General features: G+C 47.7%; 1 protein-coding gene across 3 annotated transcripts in view; it reads right to left on the bottom strand.

Annotated features, from left to right (window-relative positions):
• Nucleotides 1-1,125: 1,125 nt before the first annotated feature.
• MTUS2 (microtubule associated tumor suppressor candidate 2) overlaps nt 1,126-21,535 on the bottom strand; it is a 417,304-nt gene continuing 396,894 nt past the window's right edge. The window contains exons 10-15 of one of the 3 annotated variants that reach the window (XM_004680175.2): nt 17,110-17,215; nt 13,035-13,108; nt 8,816-8,914; nt 6,709-6,828; nt 4,805-4,902; nt 1,126-4,242 (exon numbers count right to left, since the gene is read on the bottom strand). In XM_004680175.2, the coding sequence (XP_004680232.1) occupies nt 4,029-4,242; nt 4,805-4,902; nt 6,709-6,828; nt 8,816-8,914; nt 13,035-13,108; nt 17,110-17,215 (711 nt within the window). In that variant the 3' untranslated portion in view covers nt 1,126-4,028. The remainder of the gene's footprint in view (nt 4,243-4,804; nt 4,903-6,708; nt 6,829-8,815; nt 8,915-13,034; nt 13,109-17,109; nt 17,216-21,535) is intronic. The other 2 variants (XM_004680176.2, XM_012723287.1) reach the window with 2 other exon arrangements.

Raw genomic sequence — 21,535 nt, 5'->3', positions numbered from 1 at the left:
GGAAAAGCAGCAGACTGTAAAAATATCTATTTAGCAAATGCAAGGGATCTGATCACCTTATTTTAGCAACCCAAACAGCGTGTCTGCCAGCTGTTAGTGGCAATGCGTTTTTAAGCATTTGACCATTTGACCCACACGCTCAAGTGAGTAGGGTGGCGGGCTTTGATCGCCATGCATGGGTGAGGGCCCAGTCCCTCTGATGCCGTCAGTGGGAGGCAGCTGAGCTCTACCTGCAATGCCAGCAGGGGCAGGGGTGGGTCCACGGGTGGCGGGGGACCAGGTCCAGGGCTTTTACCTGAGCCTCTCTCCATGGCTCCCTTCCTGCAGAGATGCACCAAGCCTCCCACCAGCCCACAGTGACAACTAGCCTGGGTCCAGGCACCGGCACGGAGGTGTCTTGAGCTGTGATCTGGAAGGTGTTGGCTGGCTGCCGTGAGAGGGGCTGCAGGCCCTGCCATCCTCCCTCCCCACCCCATGGGAAGCTGAGGCTGGCTGCTCCCATCCACCCTGAGGCCATGGTTTGCTCTTTGTTAGGAGGCAGCATGGCCCTGGCCTTATTGACCTCACATGGGGGCACAGGACAATGGAAGGTGGCTATGATAAAAGCAGGGGGCACTAGATACCCCTTAAAAAACTAACAGGTTAGGATGGTGACAAGCAGATCATTAATAGTAGGCAGGAGGTTTCAGCCACCTGCAAGCAGGACTGATAGAGAGGAGAGTCCTGCAGTATTCCTCAGCGAGCCAGGAGTATCCGGAAAGGGACTCTGGTTTAGTAAGTCTTCAGGAGGGCTGACGTGCTCAAGTCTCCCTAAAATTGCTGCCACTCCTGTATGCCTTGCAAAGCTACTTGTCATCTCTCTGGTGACCCACAGTGCAGGCGCGTGCAGGGTCAGGCTGGCTCAACTTGAGGCGGAGGAGGGCAGCAAAGACTTTCAGGTTGCAATGTGGGCTGGTGTTCTCGGGAGAGTCCTAGTGCCTCTCGGGTGCCCAGGTCTGCAGCATGGTGATGGTGGCCACCACCCCAGGAAGGCTCATCCCCACCAAGACAGCTCGTGATGATCCAGATTCAAGTGGGCAGACGTAGAGCATACACCCATCCACATCTGAATTGAAGTTGGTGATGAAGGGATTACACTTTATTTTTCACCCTTTTCCTACCCCACCCCACCCCAACCAGCCTTGAAGAGCAGAGCAAAGCCACCGAGCTCCCTGAAATCCAGTCTGGGTTGCTGAAGATCTTGCACTGGCAAGATGGGTGTGGGGCCCACAGATTGCTGAGTTGGAGTGGGGTGGGGGTTGTTGAGACTCGATGACTGCCCACCCACACCTAGAACAGGAGCCCACCCTGCCAAACACCTCCCTGGCCTCCCTGGCCTCCCTTCCCCAGCCTGGATTTCCTTAAGCCTGAGAGGGACAGTTAGTTACACCAAGGGCATCTCACAGAGGCTCCCTCAAGTGAATTTTAATATGCTTCAAACACAAATATGCAACACAGAAACTGGAGGGGCCAGAGAAATGTGTGACCCCATTCAGATAATCAGCAAGTGGAACCTCCCGCCAGCACCCTCCGCGACCTGACACCCAACCAAATCTCTTCCTGGGGAATGGTGTGTGGTGGCTTGAGGGCAGGGGTACCCAAACACAGAGGAGAGTTGGAGAGGTGGGTGTGGTTTGATGGGTCTGAGGATGGCAGGGAGGCTCAGCGTCTGGAGGAGGAAACAGCTCCTGCCTGGGGAGAGGGAACTTTCAGGGTGAGAGATTTCCAAGTCCTAATGGTGTGTGGGAAGCAGTGATGGGGGTGGGGGGAGGCACAGCCATCTGCCACCCCATTTGCTTGGGGGTAGGAGTCCTGGGACAGAAAGAATCCAGGGCCATGTGGGAAGGCTCACGTACCCAAGGTCAGGGCTGCTAGGGTAAAGTCCTAGTCCACCTAAGGAAAGATTACTTAGCTCTAGCATCACTACGACTTTGACTGCAATAGGCTAACACACGGTACCACATTCTAACATAACACTGAAATCCGTATTGCTGTGTAACTGCATTTAGCAGGTGCCCTTCTGGAAGGAGTTTCTAACTGGAAGAGCTGAACTACTGCCCAACTTGTGTTTGCAGGTGATGCCTGCTAAAACAATAAATAATCGTGTATTTAGTCAACGTGGTAGGATCTACTCTAGTGGAATGCCCAACTTAATAACACAGCGTCATGCAGAGCCACTCAAAAAATGTTTCTTCAATGTGTGTCTATGGTGTATGTCCCCAGGATGGGCAAGGACCTGAGGAGGTTTCAAGAAATGAGATGTACTGGAGGCCAGGAAGCCTGACCTGGACTCATGCTAGGGACACAGACCAGGTGTGTCTGCATGGTCACGTGTGCACCAAACAGGTGGGGCCCTGGTCACCCCTTCAAGGGCTGCCTTCCCTGCTCCCTGGCTCTGGCCTGTGGGGCCTTGCTTGTGACCTGCTTGCCTTGCGCATTCTCCAAGACAGCCCAGCGCTGGGCCAATTTCAAGGGAGAGAGTGTTACAAACAGGAAACAAAGGCATCATCATCATTATTTCAACTGTTAAAACTACTTTCTCTGTGTGTCATGCTCCTAATCTTCCACAGCACTACAAGAATACCTTTTTCACATTCTAATTCTATCATTTCAGAAACAAATGCCAGCCCAGTAGCCGAGACTGCCGGCAGCCCATTTCACTGGGCCCCAAGGTGGCAAGAACGTCCTAGGTCTAAAAGGGGACCACTGTCAGCGGTGGCACAGCTCCACCATCCAGCAGAAAGCCTGTCTGTGTTTCTGGGAGGACATGTGATGACCTAGCAAAGCTTGGAACTGATCCTCCCAGCACAGAAGAGTTGGTTTTCTGGGAGCTCCTGCTAGAACCCCTGAGTCATCTGAATGTACTGTGATGGGGTTGAGTTACAGAACCAAACTGAAGAGGGGGCTGTTTATGAAGTGGGGGGTCTGAGGGTCCTATTTTGGTGGGTTGACCACTTACAGCATCACATCAGAGCAGACCAGATGCAATTCCAGAGATGTTTTCTTCCTCAGTGCTTATTCAAAATACAGACCCTATCAGCTTTCTCTTGTGAGGGTCGAGCGCCAAGGTCATCCTAACCCTCACTCTAGAAGGTCATGCTCTTCCATATTTTCCCAGGGCTGCAATACCTTAAGGACAGATTCCAAGATGCCATTTAAGAAGCCAAACTTGTGTTTACAAGACTAGAGATGGCTCGTGGTCATAAGTAACAGCTACAAAATGCTAACCCCTGCAGGGTTTCCCACTGCTCTCTCCCTCTCTTATTCACTCATGACAGGAATATTAATAATTAAAATTTGTGACTGGAATAACAGTGACCTCACATCATGTTGACTAAGAAGCTGATTGTTGCAAAGGCAGTTACCGTTCACAAATCGCTGGTGTTTGTGTTAAATAGAGTACCACTTGGTGGTAGTTTGAAAGGCGCTTCTTCTCTGTATCTTTTTTTTTTTTTCCTTTTTCTATTTTGGGTAGAAATATTCCTGGGAAGCTAGGTAGAAATGCATTTTCATTTCCCAATAATTCTTAGGCACAAGTTAGAAAAATGCTGACCTTCATCAAAATATGTCAGCACTTCGTGTTATAAAAAATGCAAATCAGAATCGCCGCCTGTGTATATCCATCTGTCTGAATATACACACATATTGGTGCAGTACACAATGATTATTCAATGTATATTCAAAACTGAGCTGTTTGTAACTAACCTGAAATTCTGCAGTGAAAGTTCATTGCTCAAAAACAAGTGAAATTTGGTTCTTTCTCTTGACTACCTACGGTCAAACGTTTGCACATCGACACTACTGGTAACACTTTCCTCCGACACCAAGACAGTCTTACACGGGGACCAGAAGACACTCCGCCTAGGGTGCAGGTATGCAGCTACTGAGCATGCGCGCAGGGCAGCCGTGGCCAGCCCCTGCTCAATACCCCTCGAGTTGGAACCAGTGGGTGGACAGGAGACGCAGCTCCTACGGGTTGCGGGGTGGCGTCATCTGGGCGTCGTGCTGACTCTGGCTGGAGAGGAGGGTCCCGAGGAGGAGCCACGGTAAACCGGGGATGTGGGGGACAGTTTAACAGGACTGGTTGGGTCCCCAGTCTGGAGTTTCCAAAGTAGCTCTTCGTTGGTCCGGCTCAATCTCTTCTTCTCCTGGGTTTCTTTCTCAACATATTCCTGGAGATTAGCATTTTCCTCGGACAGTTGTCTGCAGGGGGTAAGTAAAAGACAATCAAGTAGCAATCATGCTGGAAGGCACTTAATTGGAGATTGATTAGGCAATGGGTACAGGCAAGAAAGGGAGAAATGAGGATCCAGTGACCAGCTGTCCATGCTGGGGCATGATTTTCAGGTGTCCTTGTTCCCGGAAATGTCCACTAACCCCTGGTGGCTTCAGAGAGGCATGTGTACAGTGGACAGACCAAAAGTCAAGGGCTGAAGAGGAAAGGCGGGCAATGGGGAGCCGGTGTGGAGGAGCCCCAAGGGCTGAGGAGGTTGAGTTAGTGGCAGCTGACCCTAGGGATGGCACAGGGACAGTGCCGTGACCCCCCAGCCCTGGCTTGGGTCACCGCGCCCACAGCTGCCTTCCCCCACTGCACATGCTGGTCAGCACATCTGCCTGCCATCATGGACTTCGAAGCCCTGGAGCACCCTGGCCACAACTCTCATCTTCGGATCCTTCATATCCCACACCACTACTGCTCATAACAGATGCTCATGGACGCTACCTGAAAAATGAGTCGCTGTAAGGAGACACTTAGGCCGCCTACCTCGTGACAACAGTGTTCTGGTCAATCCTTGCTTTGAGATCTTCATTCTGCTGCTGGAGAACTTGGATCTTTTCCTCTAGGATAATGTTCTTTTCTGCCTATAAAGGATGCAGTAGTAAGACTTTTCAGCAAGACCTTAAGATAGATAGTGGAGCTTCTGGGTTATCATGATCAGTGTTTGCAAATCACAGCTTGCAATCTCTAGGGTATAAAACCAGGTAGAAGGACATGAGTAGCATTTCTTGTTCAAATAAAATTAATAGAACAGAAAATACCGGAGGGTGTGTGTGTATAACTTTATACACATTGTACGTTTGTGCTTATGTTGGTTTCTTGTGTAGAATACATGTCTTATAGTGCGTGTCCCCAGACCTCACCATTGTCAGAGATAATGTATGAGCACCACTGGGATTGAGTTGGGCTAACTGGTCCCCTGGTGCTTCAAGTGTGCCATGTCAGCACCTCTGAGCCGGCAAGCAGGCACTACACGGCATTCTGAGTTAATAAGGGGTGGAAGTAAATATAACGTGGACACGTTTTCCTTCTGAGGCCGTGGTAGCCAGGAACACAAAGCCCAAGACTGTCTTGGCAAAATATCAGAAAATAACATGGCCATTTCCCCGGCAGTTTTAGGCCATTCCTGCCTTGGTCAGTGCGTCCCCGAAGGCCTGAGACCTATGTGAAATGTAATTTCATTCTAGGGTGAATTTAGAAATAAATGATTTTTTGAAAAGAATGTGACAAATTCACTATTAGTATAGCTAATCCTTAAAGGAAAGTGTCACCACTCCATGAATAAAGCTCAGGAAACAAAGGCCTGGCCTGTATCGAGGCGCTTCACCAGGCTCCTCTGTCAGCCCTTATCTTTGCTCCAAGGAAATGGAGTGATTGAATCAGCTCTCTGCTTGGAAATGTTTCTGGAATGAGAAGTCATGCATGCTGCAGAAAGCCTGGCTAAAAACAGCCAAATAAATCCAAAACCTTATGGGGGGCAGCTGTGGGGTGAAACAAGCGTATGTGAGGGTCTATCCTGGAGGAGGACAGTGGGAGCCCTGCTGGTCAAGCCCTGGCCTGTTTGGGGTAGCGAGGCGCGCTGGGCTGCTGTGAGGTGTAGGTGGTCGACATGACCCAGGATACTGTGCTACACACTCGCTCCAATCTGTCCCCATCCTAACTGATGTGAATTTTCTCATTTTTGTTTATTTTATAATTCCCTCTAATATATTCTATATTCATAGTAGCAAAAGTTATGAAAAACTGTAATAAGAGAAAAGGTAAGAATCTGAGACCTTCGGGTTAGCTTCCACACCAAAAGAGTCTCGCCTAGGGCATACGTTTCCCCTCTGTGTCTCTCAGCTCAGCCCCGAGCCTGCAGGGCTGAAGCGTGAACTCTGGGGCACTCCATTCACCCAGAAAGGCATCCTTTGCTAGTTCTGAGGGAGCCAGACTAAAAGGTAAGGCAGGGAGTGTGGTGAGGGCAGAGATTCAGAGCACTGGGTTGGTACCCTAACTGTGCTGGAGAGACAGGGCCCTTCCCCAAGTCTCACCTCCACCTTTGTGAAAGCAGGTGCACATGTATGTCTTCTCCAGGATTGCTGTCAGACAGAAAGAGCAACACTGTGCAAAGTGCTCTTCCCACCACTGGCACACGCATCATGACGGCCCATGGGTGCTGGCCAGAGGAGGGAGGACACAGAGCGATGGATTGGGGAAGGCGGCGGTTAATCGGCGGGCTATGAGGAAGGCCCCAGAGCTGTACCAGATGAGGCCACCTCTGAGAATCTGCAAGGGAGCTCCTGGCTCCCCCAAAAGGCCTTGGACACAGCTATGGAATTTTATGCTCAGCTGTGAGTGATGGGCAGGAAAGGGGCCCAGGCCCCATGCTGTCAAACAGAACTACTCACCAGTTTTTCCAGCTCGATAATTTTCTTCTCCTGCTGGTGTATTTGCTGATTCTTCATCTCTAGTACCTGCTTCAGGCTCTTCATATCTTCTTCCAAGTGCTGATAGGGAGCCAACGCGATCTGCAGGGAAGAAGACAACGAGTTAGTTACCAGAGGCCCCGGCCAAGGTTGGGCTTCGTCCACCTTCTAAAATCAGTGAAATGGAGCTATCACGAGCAGGCTTCCCAAGAGGCAAGAAAATGCCCACCACCTTGCCCCTTGCCTGCTAAAGATGCCCACGAGTCTGGCAGGGAACATTTCTAAAAATCCAGCTCCTCTGGAAAAGATCATGCTTAGTGAGATAAGCCAGAAAGAAAAGGAAAAATACCGGATGGTTTCTCTGATAGCAGGAATATAACGGAACAGGTGAGAACATAATGATAATGATGAACAGCTATATACTAGAGACATTTTGTGGGGGTGGAGTGGGGAATGGGATCAAAAACAGGGGAGGGAGGGAAATGCACTGGACTATGGTGATGGCACATGGGTGATTTGGTGATGGGAAGCCCACGGGGATTGCAACTGAGATGGAAAAATGCACAAAAATATGTCAAAATAATTTAATCAAGTACCTTATATTTTTTGTTGTTTTTATTGCACCTGCCAACCTTACTTTAATATTTCTTTTCCTAAAATAGCTTTTCTGCTTTTTAAACACTCTGCTCATTTCTTATTCATGGGCTGGGGTGGGAGCGCCTCTCATGGCCCCAGCCTGTAAATCCCCACCAGTTTTGGAATGAAGACATCCGGTGGCTATCAAGGCAATGAAGGATTTACTTTTTCCTCCTAGCATCCCTTTCTGGGGATGCTAAAATATGTAAAAATAAACTATTATAAAATTTTTTAAAAATGACATAAAAAATGAACAAATATATCCATCCAATCAATGAATATAATGGACGAAGAAAAAAAAAATTCAGCTCCTCAAGGAACAGGAGAGAAGCCATCATCCCCTGAAAAGTCTGGATGCTGGACTCCCCCGAAGCTACCAGCCCACCCCAGAAAGGGATGCTAGGAGGAAAAAGTAAATCCTTCATTGCCTTGATAGCCACCGGATGTCTTCATTCCAAAACTGGTGGGGATTTATAGGCTGGGGCCATGAGAGGCGCTCCCACCCCAGCCCATGAATAAGAAATGAGCAGAGTGTTTAAAAAGCAGAAAAGCTATTTTAGGAAAAGAAATATTAAAGTAAGGTTGGCAGGTGCAATAAAAACAACAAAAAATATAAGGTACTTGATTAAATTTGAATTTCAGATAAACAATGATTATGATCACATGGAACATTCACATTCTACAAAATTCTTTTATCTTAAATTCAGACTTAACAGGGTGTCATGTATTTTATCTGGCAACCCTACATTAGAGGGAAGGAAGTTTGCCAACTTTTCTGGAAAAAGTTCCCTTAGACCTACTGACTCACACTTCAGCGGGATGTCCTGTGCTTGTCTACACCCAAGTGGGGGGAGTGGGGCTGGGGCAGATGGGAGGCCATGGCCATGGTAGAAAGTCCTTAGGTTCTGCTTATCACAAGAGCTCTGAGGCAGTGGTCAGGATTGGTGTGGAATTTGGCAAGAATAACAGTTAGATGGAGGAACCCACCGCTGTCCTCTGCCTCAGGAGAGGTGTTGACAGGACCCTGTTTAAAATCCCAGAGAGGGGCCTCCCTGGTGGCACAAGGGATCAAAGCACAGCACTGTGAAGCTATACGCAGCCCCTGCAGCATGAGTTTGATCCCCAGCCAGGACGGTGACCCCCATGGCATAGCAGAGGTCTCCTGTCGTACAATATGCCTGTTCTGCCCCCACTCTGTCTTTGGTGAATCCCTTCTACCTCGGCCTTTAAGCCAGTTCTTGTATGCATAAATAAAGAAGTTGTTTATAAAAATTAAACAAATGAATAAATAAAATCCCAGAGAGATCCTGACCAGCGGTTGCTTTAGCAGCAGATCAGAGAATCTGTCTTGGGGAGACCCTGAGGCAACCCTGGGCATCTGAGGCAAGGTCAAACATGAATGTCTTTGGGGCAGGGGTTGGGTGTGCTGAGGAAGCCTGGAAAGCACAGCTACCTCCAGCTGCTCCTCTGTGTTTTTCCTCAAAGCCTCCTCGAAGCGTCTGGCCCGGTCTCGCAGAGACTGGCTTTGGAAGGTCAGCGTGTCCACTTGGTCCTGTAAGTGATGACAAGAATCCAGCTTGGTCTACTGCAGGTGTTGCAGCCTGGGAAGCAGGTCAAAGGTGTTCCCCTTGGGAACCCCACCACGCCCAAGGCGAAGTGCTCTGACGTGGCACTCATGCACCTTCCACTAGTGTTCTGTCTCCCCACCCAGGTCCTCTCTGCCTCTGCCCTCAGCTTACATCTGGGCTACTCCTCAAGGGTAAGATCAGAGTTACATGGTTCTCTCTTCACATGGGGCAGCACACAAAGGGTGTCATGGAGAGCAGGTTGCTCCCCTCTGTTCTCCCATCCTGGTGCCGTGTTCAAGAAGATATCACACGGAAACAGTGCTATGAAAGGCACTGTGTGTGTGTGTGTGTGTGTGTGTGTGTGTGTGTGTGTCTGAGAGAGAGAGAGAGAGAGAAAGAAGTGGTCCTCCTCTGAGCACCTTGAAGACGTCTCTGTCCCTACTACTCCCCAATTAGAAGAGCCTGGCAAGGGAGGGTATTTCGTCACTAATAACTGAGAAACACCTGGCCCAGGGGGCCGTTAGCCCCCACTCTAGAAGGGACAATGAAGAACTGTTGCTGTTCTGGGCCTCCCTGGTGACGCAAAGGTTTTAAAGCGCAGCACTACAAGCTGGCCACAGCCACTTCAGTGCGAGTTTGATCCCCGCCCCCGAGGTGACCCACATGGTGCAGTGCGGCAGACCTCTCTTGTCTCGCCTGCTGCTCCCCTCAGTGGGCTTCGTCCATCTGCCTGTTCTGCTCCCCACTCTGTCTCTGGTGAATCCTCTCACCTCCCCTGAACCTCTGGCCTGCACCCCAGTTCTGTATGCATAAATAAATGTATCTTTTTAAAAAATTGGGTCTACCTCTCCACAAAACTACCTTACAAAAAAAAATTGTGTGTAAAGTTCATTCCAGAAACCCATCCTTGACTTCTCAGCCCAAGACCCACCTGCCACCAAACACAGTCAGGTCAGGGATCAGCCCTGCTACTCCACTGTCTTTCTGGAACGCACAGGCTCTCCCGACTGCACTCCTCCTATCTGGTGTCATCCCACTGGCTCTTTCTGGATGTGACACCTGAGCTGTACCCCGCTAGCCCACATACTGGAGTCAGGGGGAGCTTTTGAATGTGTAAAGCTGACTGAAACTGTCACCTCCCTATATGAAACCCCGCCACCCTCAACATGCACAATGTCCTTCCCCATCAACCTTTCTTATCTCCCCACCTGGGGTCCTGCTGCACAACCTCTACTTTTATATTCTCTGCTCATGTACCCCTAATTTTATATCCAGCCCTCATGTTGGCAGAGCCTTCCTCAGAGACTCTGTCTTGTTCCCAGCTCACATCCTCTGCTAAGCCTTTCTGGGCCTCATGGCTGGGTTGCACGTCCTGCTCTGTCCTGCCTGGTCAGCTGCACTCCCCTCATCAGCCTGAGCCCAGCACACACCAGCTGTGGCACACAGCCATTGCTGTGGAGGCCGAAGGGCATGCTTGAGAAGCCCTGTCCCTGGCTTTCAGGGCAGATGTGTTACGCTGACCCTTCCCCTGGCAACCCCAGGAGTGACTGATCACGAAAGCCAGCCATGGGTGCCAGAACAGGCTTTCTTTTGATGCTCAAGCAAAGTGAGAGAGGGTGCCGCTTTCACAATGAGTATTTCAGAGTCCTCTATGCAATTTCACCATCTGTGTTACATTAAAACACAGGGGCCAGACTAGGAACTTCCCATGAAAACCTCTGGCAAGAGAATTGGCCTCATTGCATCGAGTATCAGGAGCTGGGGATGTAAATGACACCATCCTTTATATCAGCACTGCCGTGAAGGAAGGCTGGCTTGACTGCTTTCTTTATCGTGGCAGGAGACCTGTTGTGCAAACCACCCTTGGCAGGTTCCTTTTTTATTTCTGCTGTTTCCAATTATTTCTCATGCACATTTAAGGAAAAAAAGCCCTCCAGTGCCATTACATGGAAATGCCAGTGCATCAGGACAGTAGAGTTATCAGTGGCAGCTTGTATGCACACGATCTGGGGAATGTAAATCACAGCCCAGGGCAACCCCAGTCAGGCTCCGTGCCCACCAGTGCACTAACTCCGTTCCCTTCTAGAAATAGCATGAAAATGACTGTATTGCTACATGGCTTCTACACAAACCCTCTCAGCCTTGTCAGAGGAAGCGTTTCGTTCAAGCCTCTCTTCAGAGGAACAAACAAACAAATCAATGAAAAAGTCATCAGTACATACCACGGGGCATGGAGCTAAAATGTCACACTGTGATGTTTCCACCTTATTCACCTTTCCTCAAAATAGATGCAACAGACACACAACAGTGCCCGAGCCACCGCACAGGACAGGCTGGCCTTCACCTTGGGGATCCTCTTTATGTCAAACGAAGAGGCACAAAGACCCCGCTGGTGACCTGGCCCCTCATGGTCCACTGAGGAGCAAGCCAGGGCATGACAATATCAATGACAAGGCTGACAGCAGTAAGGAATCTCTGCTGGAAATGACTAGAATAGGCAGCCCTCCCTGGTGGTGCAACGGGTTAGGATGCAGCACCGCAAGCTGGCTGCAGCTGCTTCAGTACGAGTTCAATCCCCCTGCCCGGGAGATGATCGGCATGTCCTGGGCAGACCTTCGTCGATCTGCCTGTTCTACTCCCCACTCTGTCTCTGCTGAAGCCTCTCACTGCCCCAGCTCTCTAGCCTGTTCTCTATGCATAAATAACTCTTAAAAAAAAAAAAAAAAGAAAAAGAAACTACTAGAATAGCAGTAGCTTTCACTTATCAGCACTTAGACTGCCAGTGCTATCCACTGCACAGCAGTGATACCAGCACTGCTGTCAATCCCATTTTCCAGATGAGTAAACTAAGGCTTAGAGAGTTTACATAATAGCCCCCAACTTAAAAGCTAGGAAGAGGCACAGTGAGGATGACACCCAGAGCTAACTCTCTTACTACCAAACCGGTTTCTCTTGGCCCGTAGCCTGAGGAGGTTGACTCAAACAATGCCATTTCCTCGCAGCTTGCAGTCCCCGGCCACGTGACTTCTGTCTGTGGAGAGTTATATCCTAAAGCCTGCAGGTCTGCTGACCTCAGGGGCAGACTCAGGGAAACAAAATGCTCACTGCTTTGAGATTTGGACAGATGGGGGTTTGTAACATTGTGTGTGACTCTTTGTCATGTACCTGGTTTGCATTCCTTGAGGGTGGTGTACCTGTTGGTGTGGGATGTTAGGGTACCTGAGTGATTTGGGGTTACTTTGCCCAGAGTAAGCCTATGAGGATGACACAGGCACACTGTCTATGGGTTGATGGGGCCGATGGGGGGTGGGGCAGCAACAGTTTCCCATTTGTGACTAGAACATTCAGTAGTGACGACACAACTCATGTTCTTTTCTTGGCAATGAAAATTGTCAGGAGAAAGTGTGTCACTGAAAGAGCAAAATCTCCCACCTCCAGATGTGTGTCCCTAAAAAATTAAATCAATTAAAAAAATAAATCATCTCACTATGAGATCTGGAGTGGAAGTGGGGCCAACACCCTCACCCCTACTTCCCAGCAGCCCCTCTGAGAGCTGAGGTGGTCCATGGAAGCAATTGGTGGGAAGCACATGAGATTCAGGAGACCCTTCCTTCTCCCTATAAGGTCAGAAAGAAGTCAGGCAGGTAAGTCCCTGGCATGGAGACCCACATTTTCTGGAAGTCAGCAGTGGGAGGAAGAGAAGTTCTTTTCATCTCACTCACCTCCAGGAATGAAAGTCCTTCTTATAAACCACAGAACATATTCTGTAACATGTGTCCTTGAGAGCCCTCCTTATGCCATTCCCTCTGCTTGGAAGGCTCCCCCCACATCTTCTCTTTCTTCAAACAACTTCTTACTCCCCTGACCATAGAATTCCTGGAGTCCTGCGGGGCTCACTGGTGGCAGTATTCATTTGGTAACATTCATGTGTTACCTTGAGTTCTATGCACGATAGCACTCTGAGCAGACAGTCGATTGCTCAGAGCATGCCTCATTGACCTCGACTCCATGCTTACCACAGCACCCAGCATGTGTGTCCTTGATAAATGTTTGTAGCAGGAATGATGAGGCTACCACTATGATATTGGAGTTGGCAATATTAACCTGTAATGACAGTCGCAGCTTTTCAAAATTTTCTTCCAATTCTTTCTTTTCAAGTTCATGGGTAGACATCAATTCTGGAAAGAAGATATCACATTGTTAAGTTGTTCTTTCTTGGAAAAAGGACCAAACAAGACTCAAGACTCTTCTGCCAGGCTAAGACTAGGGACTGAGGGATACTGGTATACTTAAGCCTAAAGCGACTCCTCTGTTAGTTTGAAATTGTATGTAATGTTATTTAGGGGGAAAGAAAGAGAAAGGGAACAGGAAAGGAAAAAAAGAAAGTGGGAAAGAGGTGAAAAATGAGGGAGGGAAGCAAACAGGGCACATGTGTTTGCACGCACGCACACACACACACACACACACACACACTCTCTCTCTCTCTCTTCCACATTTCTAGCCCCGGTTGTACCAACATCCTGGGTCAATCCGTCTCAACTCCCAGCACACACTGATTCTCTAACTTATCTTGATGGTGAAATAACTGGGGAGTCGATGTTAAATCTGCATTTTCTTCTGCCTGGATCACTCTTTCCATGAAGCAGCCCAGATGTGGGCTCAAGGAGGGAGCGGTCCCAGGAGAGTGGAGCCTCCATCAGGCAGTCCCTTGCAGCCTGGGCTTGCTGGGAGTGGATGCTTAGGGGCCACAGCTGAGTCTGCAGGGCACAGTGGCCTGCTGGCCCACCCTGGAAAACCACAGCTTCGGATTTGCTTGAGCAAAGAGTCGAAGCAAACACACTCAGACAGAGGAAGGAAGTGGATCCTCTTGGAGAGTTTGAAACAATTCTAATTCTTGAAAAGTGTCATCACAATGATAATTTGCAAGTTCGGCAGAAAGAGATGTCATGTAAGAGTTATTAAGCAAATGGATTCTATTTTCCTCCAGATGGGAACAGTCTTATTAGCTGGGTAAAGCCCATCCTATTCTGGCTACACAAGCAATTTGTTTTCGTGTTGTAACTGGAGAGAGGAAAGGTCTCATTAATCAGCCTGGATCATATGCTTGGAGCAGGGAAGTACTGGAGACCAGCAATTATCATTCTGGCTGGTATGAGCTGCAATTAGGAAAACTCTGTGCTTTCCATTGACCCATATCTCTTAACTAATGATGGTAAAGGTCTCTAAGAAATACAATTGCTATAGCTGGAATTTACATTTGGAAAAAAAGTTTGTGTTGATTTCATTGACATAAACCATGTGGCTTTCTGGTACATCTGCCGCTGTCTAAATGATTAGTTTTAGTAGTCACTGCAAGCATCATCCTGACCACAATAATGAATTTTTTTTAGCTACCATTATGTATGCCTCATTCTCTTAACATTATGTATAATTCAAAGGCCATGGACATGGCATCTAAATATGATTTCATTAGTCAGACAAATCTGCCAGGTCTATTCATAGCAAGATCCAGAAACAAAAGGCAACACCGTGGCATATTGTATTTACATTCCTTTTCCAGAGACTATTTCCCTATGGCGCAGTGCTAGATTTTAGGGCATCTTTAGATCACCCAATACCCTAAATGAACACTCAATGTCTAGGGCCTTTCTGGTGGCACCAGGGGTTAAGTCTCAGCACTGTGAAGCTGTCTGCAGCCACTGCAGCACAAGTTTCATCCCTGGCCAGGGAGTGACCCACATGGTGCAGCGGATCTCTCCTGTCTCCCTGCTGCTCCCCTCAGCAGTGTATCTCAGCCATTCCACCTGTTCTGCTCCCCCCTCTGTCCCTGGTGAACCCTCTCACCCCTTACCTCTGGCCTACACCACAGCTCTTATATGCACAAACAAATATATCTAAAAAAAAAAAAAAAAAAAATCAGTGTCTATTCCGGAGATGGTTTAAACCAAGGCTTTTATGTCTGTACCCCTAACACATTTCATTATTTTAAGGCCATAGGCTATTCTGTGCTATGAGACTACAGACCTAAAATTTTTGCTGCATATCAGAATCACCTGGGGAGCTCTAAAAACTCCCAGAGCCAGCATTTCTGTCCCAGGACTGCAAATCTGAGACATGCATGAGTCCATTTAACTTGTACCTTTCAAAGGCAGCAGCTCTTGCCCACCTGTGCAAATGCCTCTATTTTTCTTTTCCCCTTTTTTCCTAATAAACCTGTCCTTTTAAAATACAAAAAAAAAAAAAAAAGAGAAAATCCTGATGTCTGGGTTGTACCCCAGAGGAATTAAACTTGTATTACAATGGTGAAATCTACACATCAGAATTAAAAACACCCCTCTAGGTGGTTCTGATAAAGGGTTAGTGAGATAGAGAAGAGATAAAGGGTTAGTATAGGAATACACACTTTATGACTAATGATGTTTTCTTCTACTTTAAACTGAGATTCCTGCTCTGATGATGCCTGAAGAAAATAACCAGGATCAGCAGGCCAGGATGTACCCGGGTCAAGATAAGTGGAGGGGGCTGAATGTGACGAACACCAGAAACATAAATTGTGACGGGCTGTTGGCTGTTCTGACAGGCTGTTTGCTTATGACTGTTTTTGTCTATCCCAGTATAGAAAGGCCAGGTTGGGATGAGATATCAGGGTGTTAGGCCCGCTGTTTGTTCAGATCGATGGCCGGAGGTCTGATAAGTAAAAGTACTTATAGATTCAATTTCTGTCTCCGCTCATTGGTTTTTGGTGGTGACAGGAAGCAACAGAACTCAGGCCTATTGCTACTCACAGTTACAACCCCTGGCACAGCTGCAGTGTGAGGCAAGCTGGCAGGGTTCAGGTGACACATTTAACTAGTTCTCAGGCAACTAATCACTCTTTGGGCTATTTCATGGACTAATAGTTCGCAGAGGTGGTGGGCTTAGTGCCAGAGGGAGGCAAGAATGTGACTATTGAGCAAACCCATTGTTTGTTCATAGTTACCTAGAACATTAAATGATAATTAAAATTATATACATTCTCAAATAAAAATATATTAACCCATTGTTAAGTTTCATTGTTTTTAAAGAACATATAAAAATAAGAGAAAACAATAAAACATATACTTCTTAAGATTTTAAAATTTGTTAACCCATTATTAAAATTTCTTTGTTTTTAATATACTTTTAATCACCAGCAAACTAGGAAAGAAAGTGAAGGGAGGAGATTTGAAAAACTAATGGTTATATTAATATAAATATGTGTTCGAAGTGTTAAAAGCTGCTTTTGCTAGGGAAAATCTTAGCGGTACTTAACAAATGCTGCTGCTGTTGTTACACCGCATATAAGACCATGAGTATCTAAAGATAATTCCAAGTTACAAAAATGTCAAAAGAAAGATTCAGAGACTCTCCTTAAGCCCTCCTGGAAGGTGGCAGATGAGGTGGGGGAGACCCAGATCCATGCAGATGCTGCTCTCACCCCACGAACACCAAAAATGTGGGAGCAGTGTAGCCATATGGGGGTTGCTATTTAATTTTTTAAGGGCACAAAACACATAAAACCCAGGATTTCCATGCTGATTCTAGAATGGTGATTTTCTTTTTCTTTCTTTCTTTTTTTTTTTTTTTAAAGATTTATTTATTTCTACATACAGAACTGGGGTACAGGCCAGAGATGCAGGGGTGGTGAGAGACTTCACCAGAGACAGAATGGGGAGTAGAACAGGCCGACTGACGAAGTACACTGCTGAGGGGAGCAGCAGGCGGGTCAGGGGAGGTCTGCCGCGCCATGTGGGTCACCTTGGGGTGGGGATCGAACTCATGCTGAAGTGGTTTTAGCTTCTCAGTGCTGTGCTTTAACCCACTGTGCCACCAGGGAGGGCCTAGAATGGTGGTTTTCAAGCTGGCCACCCACTAGAATCACTGAAGACTTGAGAAACTCCTGAAGCCCCGGCTGCACCCTTACCGGCTAGCAGAAACCCAGGGCCGGGGGTATCACCTTTCCCAGCTCCCCAGGGATTCAGAATCCAGGCAAGGTGGAAAGCAATAGCTCCAGAGGAAAGAGGCAGTTACCTGCATCCTGGAACCAGTGCAAAGGTCACAGCAGGGAGAAAGTAAAGAAGAAAGGTCAAGAAGAGAAAGAGGGGAAGGAGTGTCCTTGCCTCCGCAGCAGGACAGCTGAGACAAAGGCCCTGGCACCTACCTTGCACTTTGTGGTCGTGGTCGTCCTGCAGGATGGCGATGGCGACCGTGTGGTTATTTTCCATCTCCAGGAGAGCCGCCTCGTGGCTGGCGGTGATATCTTCCACCTGTGGGGTAGTCACACGTGATTATGGGGCTCCTGAGCCAGGGTGGCCTGCAGCAATCTCTTCCTGCTTGGGGGACAGAGGTGGACTCCTCCCGTGCAAAGGGTAGAGGCCCGAAGTATAGGACGAGTCGGCAACCATGACAGCTGCTCTCAGCCAGGCACTGAGACCAGGGGGAACAGGCAGGTTCTGGGAGTGATGTGGCAGCATCCAGAGTCAGGGGAAAGCACACGGACTTCACTGCCCAGGCCTGGATGTTCCCAGGAGGATGGCAGCTGCCAGTGAGGGGGGTGGGGGGCGCTGTGCACAGCCCTGGACCTGGCTTCCCAGCCACTCCCATCTTGCTCCCATTCCCTCCCCTTGTCTATGGGTCAGGATGGCTAAATAAGGGCCTTCCTGCTGGAGGGTTGTTCTGTTGCCCAGCAACACTAGGTGAATGGCAGGAACTCACATTTGTTATGCTAATGCCATCTTACTCCACTTGACTTTTACAGCAAAGTCATGAAGTAGCTTTTATGCCCCTTGTTCAAATAAGAAACAAAGGTTTGAGCCAAAGGCTAGGAAATGGCAGCCCCACTGGCTTAGTCTGTCTGACTCCTAGGGAGCCGCTTTCTCAAACAGACCAGAGCTGCTCCCTGAGTAAGACCAGCAGCTGGCACCTTGGGGCCCTCACCTTCACCAACACAGGCTGGCAGATCTTCCTGGGCTTCTACACCCACTTCCTAACCAGCCCCCACACTGCAGTTCACACCTACCATCAGGGATGCCATTTCCCAGACTGAAGGGAATTCCAGGAATCCAATTACAAGTAGTGAAACCAATCCAGGAGTTTTCATTTTCACTCTCCTCAACTCTGCTACCTTCCAACTCCTGAGCCCCCAAGAGCTTGTTGACTGTTTTATTGTTGTCATGCCTGTCGTTTTAAGGTTAAATGCATGATTTACAAGAGTAATTGAATAAAATGACCTCTCTCTCTGGTAGTAAATCAGAGCAATGATTTTCCAAATGCTTTACAGGTGAACCATTGTAAAAATTTCCATCACCCATTGGCACAAAGTAAGAGTGCGCGCGCATGCACACACACACACACACACACACACACACACACACACACACGGAAGCCAGAGTTTCACAAAACAATCCTTTCCTTTAGGATCTGCAATACTTTGGTTTAATTTTTTTAAACTCTATTTTGTTTTTTTCAAAATGCTAGCTGCAAATCACAAGATTTAATGTGTCATCATCTATTAATGTGTCAAAACATGGAGTCATCATAGGTATCCAGAAGCTCTTGGGTGGCTGGACCAGTTTAGAACACACTGCATCCGCAGGTAATAATCCCCCACCTAGAGAGCCCCTCGTTGCTCTGGGTAAGATTCACAGGCAGACTTTTGATCTGAAAGGAGGATGGGCTCTCCACAATCATGGAAGTGCCCTCATGACATGGATTTTTGGGGGTGTTTTTATTTTTAAAAGATTGAGTCCTATAGTGGATGCTAAATCACATAGGAAAAATTTGCTGGATTCCTCTCTCCTATGTAAATGAGGCATCACCCACTAAAACAGAAATATACTGGCAAAACCAATGAACTCCACAGTGTAAGGAAAATGGCACTGAAAAAGACTTGGTGTGCAATGGTTTATTTTTATTTACTGGCCATTCTTGATTAAACAATTTTACTTGTGGCACAGAGCTATGAATCCACAAGGCAGAAAGACTGATGACCACAGTCTTTAATTGTTCAATTCCTGCTTAAAGGAAATCTTTATGGACTTTTTTTTAATCAATGCTTTCAGTCTCTTGGAAGAAGAAATCACTGGTTTAAAAAAAAAAAAAGGAAATATCTTTCCTTCCTGCACTTTGAGTGATGTCTGGTAAACCTAGGGCACACTGTTTGTAGAAGTAAGTGCCCACACGTTGTCTGGAGGATGTGACTCATTTCAGTGTGAGCAAAATATTTCATCACTCCTTTGCACGATTCTATTTTATTAGACTTTTACACAAATGGCCATGAGTGGTTTCAGAAAGACAAGAAAGGAAGGATTTCCAAGAGAGTCCTGAGAGTCCTGAAGATGTTTAGATCTTGAGAGACAAAAAGACATCACGTTTATGTGAAATCAGGGGGCTGCTTGGGTTTGTTGGCAAGCAGGTCTTTGATTTCATGGTGGTGAAATACCACACCCAACCATTAAGGATGATGCTGGAACATGAGCTATCTGTAATGATATTCATTTATGAATGGAATTACTGATCCCTAAATAAGAAAGGTTATTTGCAATGAGAGGAATTCCCAGTATGTTTTAAAGAAGAGCAATGAGAGCCAGTGAGTCAAAATTTTGGCCCATAATCCTTACTCTTCAGTAATTTAGCTCCCGATACCACTTTATGAGGTTTCCAGGTGTCTTTTCTGCAAGGAAGGGACTGTCCACTGCCAGCCACCCTCTTTCCCGTCCTACACATGTGTCCATGCTCTTCCTTTGGTTTCTTTTTTCCTTTCCAGAGCAAGGCTCACTCTCTGAAGCAGCCACCAGTAAGAGCACTCAGTCAGAAAGACCTTAAACCTTCTACAGGCATCTGAGCAGATTCAGGAAAGCTAGCTGAAAGAAAACACAAGCTGACTTTATGTATCATTGATCACCAAATTGGAGGCGAAAGTGCTGACCCATTATCAGGCCACTGTAAAGCCATGCTGAGAGAGCACCCTTTTTTGTTCTAGAACCCTAGGTGGAGACCTTGAAGCGCAGGTCCAACCTCCAGCCTGCAGGAAGAGTAGATCTGGACTGTCTGTGCCTTAGAGACGTCTACCAATATGTGCATCACGCAGTCCTCATCCTGCAGAAAAGCTGCTCTCTCTTGCAGGAAACTTTCCCTATGTCTGCTGGATGCTCCGCTGAGCTGACTTGCGGAAGAGCGAGGGGTTGGAAAGCCACCCTCTTAGAAAAGTAAGAATAGACCTGCAGGGCTTACTTCATTTAGTCATTTGCAAAATGCAATTATTGGAGGCTTTTGCAATTCACTTAGAGAAGGCCTCCATTTAGAACGAGGAAGCATGTGCTTGGCAGTGTCTTGGCTTCACTCATTACACCCAAACCAGATTAAACTCCCATTTACCCAGGTCCACGCATTCATATTTGAAGAGACAGAGAGAGCCCACCCATGTTTATTCTCTCCAGGGCTCCCTTAATGTCGATCTTTCCTAGATAATGAGATCCTCCTGCCCTTCAATTCCTGCTATATCTTGGTACTGACTCACAGCGGGCTGCTAGTGGGGGGAGCTCCACACTGATCCCATCCCATTCTGGGGTTTTACTCTGCTCCCTTGTGCACTTACCTCCTGAGTCAATGTTCCCAGAAGCACCAACTTCTATCTCCTCCCACCACAGGGAGGCTCTGGGTTGTGAAAGGGAAGGCCTTTGGTGCTGGGGTGCTGAGGGTGCCTCCAGATCTCACCTTGTTGGATTAGAGAGAGCATAGTTTCTGCAGATGGCAGCTTTGTGCCAACTGTGCAGGAAGGCTAAGGACACGCAATGCAAGATGATGGACAAAGTGGACTCTGCCCATTCTGGTCAAAGGAGGGGCGACTGTGCCTCCCCGTGGGTCTACAAGGATAATTTCTTAAAGAAAGAGTAGAAAGTAGGTCCTGAATGAGACAAAGCCAACACAAACTCAAAGGATGAGCACTCTTGCTCTTCGAGGAGAAGGAATTTCAGCTCAGACTTAATAAAGCAGTAACAGCAATTCATCTAGGAACTTGGGGTCCGTGGCTGAGTGACTGCGGGTCAGGTCAAGGAGTGAGACCGACTATACCCAAGGGTCTTGGAGGAGTGTGATCAAAGGTCATAACTCTGATCGTTGAATTCCAGGCCCTATGACTCAGTATCTCTGGAGACAGCCAACAGTAGCCCAGAAAAAGGGATTGGAGGTGCAGCGAGCAAGGAACTATGATAGAGGCAAAACACAAAAGAACATGTGTGTTTCTAAAGGAACTCTGCTGTCGCATCTTGAGAAAGGGCAGCTCTGACAATTGTGCCTGTTAATGAGTGTGTAGCTAGCTAGAGAATGAGTGCTGATTTTGATTAAACTTTATACTCATATTTTAAATAACTGAAAAGTATAAATATAATCATATATTAGGGTCACTTAAGATAGTCATGCAGGGCCCTCCCTGGTGAAAGTACAGTACTGCAAGGAAGTCAGAGCTGCTTCAGCTCGAGTTCGATCCCCTGGCCTAGAGGTGACCCACCTGGCGTGGCAGACCTCTCCTGACCCGCCCGCTGCTCCCCTCAGCAGTGTACTTCATCAGTCGGCCTGTTCTGCTCCCC

Source organism: Condylura cristata, unplaced genomic scaffold (genome assembly GCF_000260355.1).
Source record: "Condylura cristata isolate star-nosed mole 26May11 unplaced genomic scaffold, ConCri1.0 scaffold00010, whole genome shotgun sequence".
Taxonomy (NCBI): domain Eukaryota; kingdom Metazoa; phylum Chordata; class Mammalia; order Eulipotyphla; family Talpidae; genus Condylura; species Condylura cristata.
The sequence above is the reverse complement of the archived record's forward strand: the minus strand, read 5'-3'. Positions and strand labels throughout refer to the sequence as shown.